Source organism: Pundamilia nyererei, unplaced genomic scaffold (genome assembly GCF_000239375.1).
Source record: "Pundamilia nyererei isolate P.nyererei 1_Seehausen unplaced genomic scaffold, PunNye1.0 scaffold00055, whole genome shotgun sequence".
NCBI lineage: Eukaryota > Metazoa > Chordata > Actinopteri > Cichliformes > Cichlidae > Pundamilia > Pundamilia nyererei.
Window position 1 is genome coordinate 2,992,366 of NW_005187456.1, and position 9,851 is coordinate 3,002,216.

The window sequence follows — 9,851 nt, forward strand, 5'->3', positions numbered from 1 at the left end:
ATGTAACGAATCCTCAAACGCTTTTGTGTTTAATGGCTGAAGAAACCATTCAAAAGCTTCCTTTCTCATTACTACTACATTACTACTCGATACTACTACAGCCGGGCAGGTCCCCCTGTCAGAAAGAAAGGCTCATGTTTCCTCTGAGAGCTTTGTCTGAGAAGAGGGGGTGGTCACCCTGAACTTGTGCACGCGCCCCGTAAGTTGTCCGGGATACGTGAGCGCGCACGTGGCCGTTGCACATGAAACTTGAAGAAGCTGCAGAGAGTTTAGAGTAAAACTCATCTGCTCCAGTCCCACGGACACCGACAGACCTCAGGAAAGAGCTCCGACACCCGAGAAAAGCCATGAAGATGCTGGTGCTGCCTCTGCTCATCACCATTTTGCACAGTGAGCTTTTTATTGTGTTCAAAACTTCAACAATTTCTGTTTTGATACTGAATCAGAGAGTGTGTGCAGCTTTTAGAGTCAGCCAATTTTTACGTTACATTTATACACAGTAACAGTGCAAACATGTATCCATACGCGATGTGAGGTTGAACTACATGTTTTATGCATGTATTTATTTTAATGTCAGACCTTTTTACAGACTTATAAATATGTAATTACGCATTTTCTCCTCTTTCTTTCATTTTTTTTGCAATATAACAGTTAAGGACCTACTTTATTTTACTAAAGAAAACAACACCTACCATCGTCTTACGTGATTATGCAACTCAAGTTTTATCTTATTAAGCTGCAACAGGCCACCGAAACAAAATGTAATTCTGGGCCAAATTAACAACTTTAGAAACGACTGCATGTAGGCTAAGTGTCAAAACGGGCATTTACGAGGCTCTGATATTTATTGATTGATTATTAGTGTGTGAGTTGTAGAGCTTGTGCGTGATTTCACAGACAGCGCGGAGGAGGTGCGATGTGTTTGGGGAGTGCAGTGGGGGTAGAGATTGTGCAGGGAGTGGCTGGGCTTCATGTTTACACTGAACCCGCTCTGATGCTGTTTGAACCCGAGATCCACGGGCTGATGAGACGGATCACGTGACCCCCGCGGAGGAGATTGAGATCCCAGAGTTTCAGGGAAGATAGCCCCTGACTGACCCTTAGTTGTTAATTGGACTGAGATGAAAAAGCAGTAAAGAAAAAATGCATTTGATGCTGCTGTGGGAATCTTAAAGGCCAAAGGCTGCCGTCCAAACAACATGTTTTACGCAGTTAATTGCGTCTTTGACGTGCATGTGTTTTGATTTTTCTTGTATTTACATGTGAGGACCAAAAGTCCTTGTAGAGATGAAACGATTACAATCTGTTTGTTTAGACACACTGCCTTTTAATATACTCTGAAAATATTTTTTTCATTACTGCACCGGAGGTATCATAGGTGGTTTTTCAGTTAGGTTACAATGTCTCCTTAAAACAGTAGAAAACCTAAAACACTTAACTTTTTTTTATAGTAGAAGCGGATTAAGTTTTAGGTTTTTCAAGTGCACATTTGAATAAAATAAAATATGTAGTGTTAAAACACCGTTATTATGCATTCATAAAAGAGTGCAGGGTGTTCAGGATCAGTCAGCAGAGATCCTCACAAGTGTGTTTTACAAATGTCTGTGCATGTGTATGCTATGCCAGCTGAGAAGGGTAAGGTTACTGTCATAAAGAATGGCTTTGTGTGCAACACACACACACACACACACACACACACACACACACACACACACACACACACACACACACACACACACACACACACGTGCCACACAAGAAACATGCATCGCTAGTCAGGGGTTAAAGTGGGATTTGGCAGGTGTAGTTTGGGTGTAGCATTGGAAAAAGAATTACTAAGAAATAAGTTACAATATGATGTTTTTTGGGCTCCAATATAATTTTTATTTATTTTTTAATCTGTAGAGGTTTTAATCAGCTGACCTGTGCTGCTACATTATTGTTAACTGTTTTTTAAAAACAAGATATAAGCAAAGGTTTCTGATTTTCAGCTGTTGACACAATCCAGCTAATATAAAAGTTAGAATTCAGAGAGCGAGTCTAATCAGAATCATCATGTGAAAAATAAACTGATGTTTGCTACCCTTGATATACATCCTAACATTACCCATGGACAACACAGCCTGCTGTGCACCAGTAAACGTCACTACAATACTGCAAACGTACCGGTTTAGCCAACACTAAACTTTACCAGACTGCCTGGTATTTTCACGCAAATTTGAATAGCATAGAATTTGTAAGCTTCAATTAGTTTGTCACATGTATAATTCCAAAATCGGGTTTAAAAACTCTAAAATCAATTAGGACATTGTATGTAAGATTTAAATTTCAAGTTTCAAGTTAAACCGATTTCACTTGATGACCATTTCCTACCCGTAAAAATCTTCTTGTCCTCTCTTTTCTTACCTCTTTCTCCATCTCTCACATTTACAACTATACATTTATTAGCAGTTCTTTTGTGCAACACTGCAGAGAAGTACTTTGTCACACAATGTTTTGACTACATATTAGTCGTATTTTTCGAGCTGTTTGCAAGTTTTATTTGAAATCACCAGCCACTTAAAAAAATGTCACTCAGTTCATGCTCGCTCCTCTTCTGTATCGCTAAATGCTGGACGGAGTGACTGAAACTTTGAACACCGTTAAAAAGAAAAGAAAAGATGCGTTAAAAGCATAAGTGGGCTGTGGGATATCATTATTTTGTTATTACTGAGCATAATCCATACTGTCAGTCTACAGCACATGAAAAATTAACTCATTGGTCAGTAATATGCATTAATCTGTTTATCGGATTTAACTGCTCGTTAACTGAAGGACCGTTCCAGCCCACTTTCTCCCCATCTTTAATCCTCAAGTACAAGCTTGTTATGTAATTCAGTTTTACTACCAGTCTCCTCTCTGCTGCTTTCAAATGTTAATTTTTTTTTTAACTTAAAGCACACTTACAGCTGATGGTCACGTGACACATTTAAGTTTCACAAAGCAGCTCCGCTTCAGTTTACGTGATGTCAAGGGAGTATCCTGTAACAGCAACCTCTGCGAAGCTTCCAAGTTCTACAATAAAAACTTTATTTCCAGCAAAATTGCTTGCCAATAATATAAAAGTCACATTTTACAGCCACGTTTGAAGCGTTTATTTATTTTTTAGGTGGCGTGTCACTCTAAATTATTTTCTCTTATCTCTTTCTGAAGGCGTCTGCTTAATGTCGAGGTAAACGTGGGTGTTTGATTGCGTGTGCTGAAGGGACAGATCACTGAAGGCGGTTATCAGGTCGCCTTAAAGCAGCTTGTCAGAGGGCCATCCATCACTTGCATTCCTGCACAGCACCGCTCCTGGCACCACCAGGATGTAGCTCCACACTCAGTGTCTGTTTGTCTCTGTCGGCATGTATTACTATGTTTATGGGCACCAGTTGCAGTTTGAAACTTTTCTTGTGAAGAACATTTTGCGTTGTGAGAACATTCAAGCCCCACAGGTTATTGCTGCTGTTCTATACTTTGCGTTAAGGCTTCGACTGGAAAGTCAAATGTGTGTGAGTGCGACTGCTTCCACACAAAAACCAAGCATTAAGCAAACGTCCTGTTTACATATGAGTAAGCTTCTTGTGTCTGATGGTTTACCATGTAGCTCCTTGATCTGAAACTATAAAGATGTTTAACATTTCCATTTATGTGCTCCAGTAAACATTTAAAGATTGTACTCGATGGTCTGAGAGTAAAACTGGTCTTTCACAGGACGCTGATCTTCTCTCTTCTGCAGGTCCTGTCAGTTTATCAGTGACAGTAAGCAGCAGTAAACCCAAAGTGGAGGTTCACGAGCACACTGGTGAGACCAACACTGCAGTTTTTCACATTCCTGAACATAATTCGTCTGCTATCTTAAAATGGCCACAGTCTTATTGTTTCATCTTAATAAAATATATTTCATATTTAACCTATTGTAATTCCAAATAATAGGAAAACAACAAACTAGATATAAACATATCTAATATCATATTGTCCAATTTCTGTCTTTTTCTCCTCTAAAAAAACACATTCATGTTAACTGAACACTTTCAAATAATTATTCTTTATTGAAAATTGCAACTACCAGAATATATTTCAGAGTACATGGATATAAATAAAGAAATACATCATCCGTAGTCATGAGTGTGCATGAGTTGGTAAAAATCAATTAGTTTGAGACATTAAAAAAGGTAACGTAAGGATTAAAGATGAATATTGTTTTACTTTTACTTTTAGACGCTGTGCTGTCCTGTGAGTTCAAGACAGAGAAAGATCAGAACCCTCGAATCGAGTGGAAGAAGAAAGGAAAGGGGGTGACTTTTGTTTACTTTAATCACAAATTCACAGGTGAGTGACGGATCGTTACTGCACGCATTTGTTTTTAAACTTAACCTGATTTAATAAAGAAGATTTTGTGTGGCCTTTTTTTTAATGTTTGCTGACACTTTGCTTTGATTGTTTTCTTTGTTCATCATTCTCCGTCTTTTGCACTTTAGGGTCTTACGCTGGACGGGCTAAGATAGAGGGAGCGACGCTGACGATACACTCCGTCACTCAGAAAGATTCAGGGGAGTACCGCTGTGAGGTGACAGCAAGCGAGGATCACGTCAACCTCGGAGAGGCCACTGTGACACTTAATGTTCTTGGTATGAATATATTACAAACGTACATAAGGATAGGGATAGGACAGATCTGTGTAAGAGGTGAACACTAAACTATTTCAGGGTGCAAGTCAATGGCACTTAACTCCTGTGATGTGACATGTGAAACAATAACGTACATGTTGGTGGAATCAGGAGGATTCACAGCAAATCTTTTAAATGTGATTGCATTGCACAAATAACTGCAAACAATTCACACAAGCCTCCCTCACCTGAGTTGTGAGATTAGGGTGAGGACAGTCGTTAAAGGTGCAATATGTGGAGTAATTTACGATAGAAGCAGTTTCTTGATAGCATGGAGCAGCCACTCTGAATCCGCTCTGCTATGGATAGGAAATTATAACCGTTACCTCAGTGCCCGATCCGTTTATGTTGGACTGCTGTACAGGGTGCTACTCTGAGTAACTACCCCATCTCAGGCTATAGCCATATTACATTAACCTTTGGACCACCATGACTTTATTAGCATGCTAACTTTAGTAGAACTCTCCATTATGCTTGGCACATGGGTTGTTTTGCACAGACAGTGAAATCACCACAGGTCTGTACTGTTTACATCAGGTGTCTCCACTCAGGCAAAACCTCCACATCGGCGCTCGTATATGTGGAAAAGAAGTCAAAACTGAAAGCAGAAGGTGTGTCATCCTTCAATTACATCACAGTGAGGCGACAAATGTTGTGCAAATTCAAATGTCGTGTTCATTTGACAACAGATACATCATAATTTTCTCCATTAAGTAAAAAAAAATGATATAGAACAAAGATTTTCTCCATTTCTGTCAAACGTTGACGTCCAAGATACATGGTAATGGTTGCTAGGTGACAGGAGCAGAGCGTCCAGTTTAACAGCCAAGAACTTCTGTGCGTCTCTGTCTTTACGTCCTTTTGAGGATGCGATCCCTGAATTTGGACACATCCAATGAAATCCCCGAGATCTTCTCTGCCACTTTTGTTGTACGGTGCTGTTCACCACACCGAAAATGGTGAGCGCAAACGAGCTGTTACACAATATCCGAGCGGCTTGGTAGTGCATAGGTGTTAAAAATGACAATCTATTAATAAATCAGGTTGATTTTTTGTGTTTCAACATTTTTAAAACTTAAATGTGTAAAAGTGCTAGCCAGATGAAATCAAATCAGCCACCCTGCTGCTATGAATGTTAGGCCAGCCACCCACTAGCCATCAGTGAAGTGTGGTATTATATGATGTGGGATGTTAGGTTATCTCACTTCAGATCAAGATGAACTTTGTGATGTCGAAGACATTTTGACATTTCATTCAAAGAGAAAATAGAGCTATTTCGTATCTTTTAGAAATAGGTAAAAATGGTTTCTTTGACACATCCTCAGCTTGAAATGAGAAAAAATGGGAAAAGTAACATTAGATTCATAACTTGTATAATGTATAATAATATATATATACTTTATTTTCATTGTGATTTTAATCAAGACACATATGGTACTTTTAAAGGAAACACAATGTTGTGTTCTTCCCTGTGCGGTACATGTGAATATACTCTGCACTGAACGTTTGAACTCAAGGCTGTCAGGCAAAAGTCTACATTGCCTCACTCAGCTTTCAGAAATTATAAATGAATTGACTATTTTGTGCATTCCTGCTCGAAGAGATATGGTTGTTTCTCTGAGGTTCGAGGATAACGACTCAGTAGTTTATGCATTCCTGCCATAGCACAAAGATCCAAGCTTCTAGTTTCCACGTGAAGGTCCAGCATGCACATAGAAATACCTCTGGATGCCCTTTGATATTGTTCCCATTTTATTTACATTTCCAAAGAGAAGTTAGATTTTGGGGGTTTTGCAGTTTGCAGCATGAAGTAACGAGTTTACAGAGTATGTGAGATATATTTGGCAAACCACAGAAATTGTGCAAATAACAACTTCTTATAAACTTTATAATCTCTTCCATTAGGATATGTTGCAACAGCATGACTGTTTTGTGCCAGTGTAGTTTAATTTTCTTTAAGATTATTCACCAACTTATTGAAAAAAGCCTCATTATTATTAAATCTAAATGTCAGTTGAGGTGATTACATATATACTTTCACAAAAATAACATGGTTGTGAAGTCACACGTGTCATCATATTGTGGTAAAACTACACACAGTTTCTTTTACGTTGTTAGATTTCAATGAAGGTCGATGCTCACATGTTGGTCATTTGTGGACATTGTAAAGATAAAAGAATGATCGCACAAATGTTTTTTGTTGGTGGAGTTCCTGGTTGGCAGCCTCTCAGCTGGCACGTGTGAAAGCCTCACTTTGACTGATATCTCTGGAGTGATGTATGGGAAACATGTTTGGCTGAATAGACACTTGGTTGGTGGCTGCAGGAAATGCACTTCCAGATCAATACATCAATCTGACATAATTTATAACAAAAGGAATCATCAGACCTCTCTAGTTTTGCCTAAAAAAGTCTATTAAGTGATATTACACTATGCAGATGTTAACATTTTAAGCATTTGTAGGGAGACTTTCGTGTTGTCTTACAAATTGAAAACATAATATATTAAAAAAAAATATAGTTTTACCTTTCTCTGTCTTTCCCCCCTCTCAGTGCCGCCTCATGTCCCTTCCTGCAACGTGCCAAGCTCTGTGTTTGTAGGGTCAGGCCTGGAGCTTCTCTGTAAGGACAAACTGAGTGTGCCTCCCGCTACCTACCGCTGGTACAAAGACAACAAGGCACTAACAGCCACGGGAGAGACTCCTTACAGCATTGACACAAACAAGGGCACACTGGTGAGTGCTACCTAAAATTTTCAAATACAATATAATATAATGTACAGAATGTTATACAAGGGTCCAAAAACACAACTGTTATTCCTTTCGTGTACCCTGCCGCCTGCCTCTGTTTGTCTGGAGCAGAAGTTTAAAAGTGTGTCCAAGGTGGATGCAGGGATGTATCGCTGTGAGTCCTCCAACAGTGTGGGGGCACCCAAGAGCTGTGTGGCCCAACAACTCAAAGTTATTGACTGTAAGTATTTTAAGAAAGTACTCACTGGAGATTATGCATCACGCTCTGGAGACCAAATATTAAAATAAATCTGATTCTGCTGCTTCCAGATCCTTTGAATATGACGATTTTAATAGCAGGTGCTGCAGGTTTGGCAGCGTTCATGCTTTTCTGCTGCATCTGTGTGTGTGTCTGCCGACACCGAGGCTGCTGCAAAAGTAAGTAGTGCAGTGCTGCCACAAATGTGTTCAATTCAATTCAATTTTATTTATACAGCGCCAAATCACAACAACAGTCGCCTCAAGAGCTTTATATTGTAAGGTAGATCCTACAATAATACATGCAGAGAAAAACCCAACAATCCTATGAGCCCCTATGAGCAAGCACTTTGGCGACAGTGGGAAGGAAAAACTCCCTTTTAACAGGAAGAAACCTCCAGCAGAACCAGGCTCAGGGAGGGGCGGGGCCATCTGCTGTGACCGGTTGGGGTGAGAGAAGGAAAACAGGATAAAAGAGCACGTTTAGGTGTGAGAGAAAAACACTCGAGTGCATCCTGTCATGTAACAATTCTGCATTATTCGCGTAATATGCCAACGATTTGTCACGTCCCGAGGCGTTCCATGGCAATGCGAAAGGTGACCGTCTGCGCTCCTATGCTACGCACCGGATTGTGCACGAAATCAAATGACACTCCCGCTGTAACACACAACCCAGCTGTGTATTCCAGCCCTAACCCTAACCTTAATCCTAACGTTAACCACCACCTTAATCATATTAGATAGTGTTTTCCAAAGCGATTTAAGTAAAATAAACGTACATGTGTAGATTCATTCCAAACGGTTCTCGAACTCGTAATATAGGGATGTGTTGGGTGACCAAAAGCGTAATATACTGATGATTTGTCACCTAGCGTAAAATGTTACGCTTTGGGAGTGAGAACGTGTTGTTTTTTCACACCTTCACTTATATTTAGTCCATCCATTTGGACTTGTTTCTCAGAGTGCATGTCAATTTATTGATCTGCACCTAAGCAACCAGATGAGTGAGCAGCTATTTTTTTAGGCTGTCAGCAATGGATTCAGCATTTTATTAAAAAAAAATGTTTAAATACTGTTTTATACCAGATTAGATGAATTTCGTCTATGGCCGTGGAACAGGATTGAGTTGACAAATGCAAACTTTAATTGTAAACAAAATTAGAATGAGAACAATCACGTGTATGTGTTTCTGAACACGGTACTTTATCAAATATCCAAGAGCTATTTGGGTGGAAGAGGTCCTCTTTGCCAGTCTTTCATATTAAAATGAATAGTTTTTGCAGAAAGTATTTGGTTATTCTTCTGATCAGGTTGTAATTCTAATGCTCATGCTAATGTTTTGAAAACAACAATAAGGTGAGAAGCACAGAGAAAACAACTCTGATATATGTAGTAACATAGTGTCACCATTTAAAAATGCTGTCGTGAAAGAATCCTTCCTGCATTTAAAGCCTTACCTAAAAAAAACCTTTCAATTGTTTGGATTTTACTGCTTTCAGATTTACTGTTTTACTGCTCTTCTTATCACTGTTTCCTGCAAGCAGTTGTTTTCACCAATAAACTCTCTTTGCACAACCGGACTTATCACCAAATAACAGAAAGACACATTTGGTGACTAAATGAAGGGTTTGGTAGAGACCCAACAGAACTAATAAGAAAAACTTCAGTTAAACATAAAAATGACTACTTGAGTAAATCTCTGTATTTTCGAGTTCTCCCAGAATTGAGGTATTGTGACCACAACTGACAAATTTTCATGTATTGACTAATTTTTTCTTTGTTTTTTATTCGAACAGAGAGCAAGAAAACAAAAAGGTGAGTGTTTCTTCTTCCGCCCTGCATGTTGCACTTATTATTATTCCAAAATAATAAGTGTTGACTAAACTGCCCTCCCCCTTGCCTTTCAGCACCAAGTCCTACAACCCTCCTCCTCCTCCCACCCGCAACGTGAGTGATCAAAGGCCTCGTTATCAAATCAGGGCTTGTTTTGCATGCATTCATTTGGAATGCAACTGTTGATAAGTTTCCGATAACACCAGGCACAAGCTAATGAAAGGAAATGTGTCACTGTGTGTCTCTCTGCTCCCTACAGCTCAAGCACTACAAACAAACTCAGTCCTTCATGATCTGAGGGCGAAGCCTTCTTCCTCTTTGACATCAAACCATCCGAAAAA

The 9,851-nt window shown here is 39.4% G+C and overlaps 1 protein-coding gene across 1 annotated transcript; it reads left to right on the plus strand.

The window, feature by feature from the left end:
- Nucleotides 1-263: 263 nt before the first annotated feature.
- Nucleotides 264-9,594, plus strand: jam2b (junctional adhesion molecule 2b; the record flags this gene model as incomplete). The annotated part of the gene is made up of 9 exons (XM_005733942.1): nt 264-390; nt 3,761-3,826; nt 4,243-4,353; nt 4,503-4,652; nt 7,244-7,425; nt 7,552-7,660; nt 7,750-7,857; nt 9,474-9,492; nt 9,585-9,594. Coding segments are annotated over exons 1-9 (798 nt in total), but the record flags the coding sequence as incomplete, so codon positions are not given.
- Nucleotides 9,595-9,851: the final 257 nt, after the last annotated feature.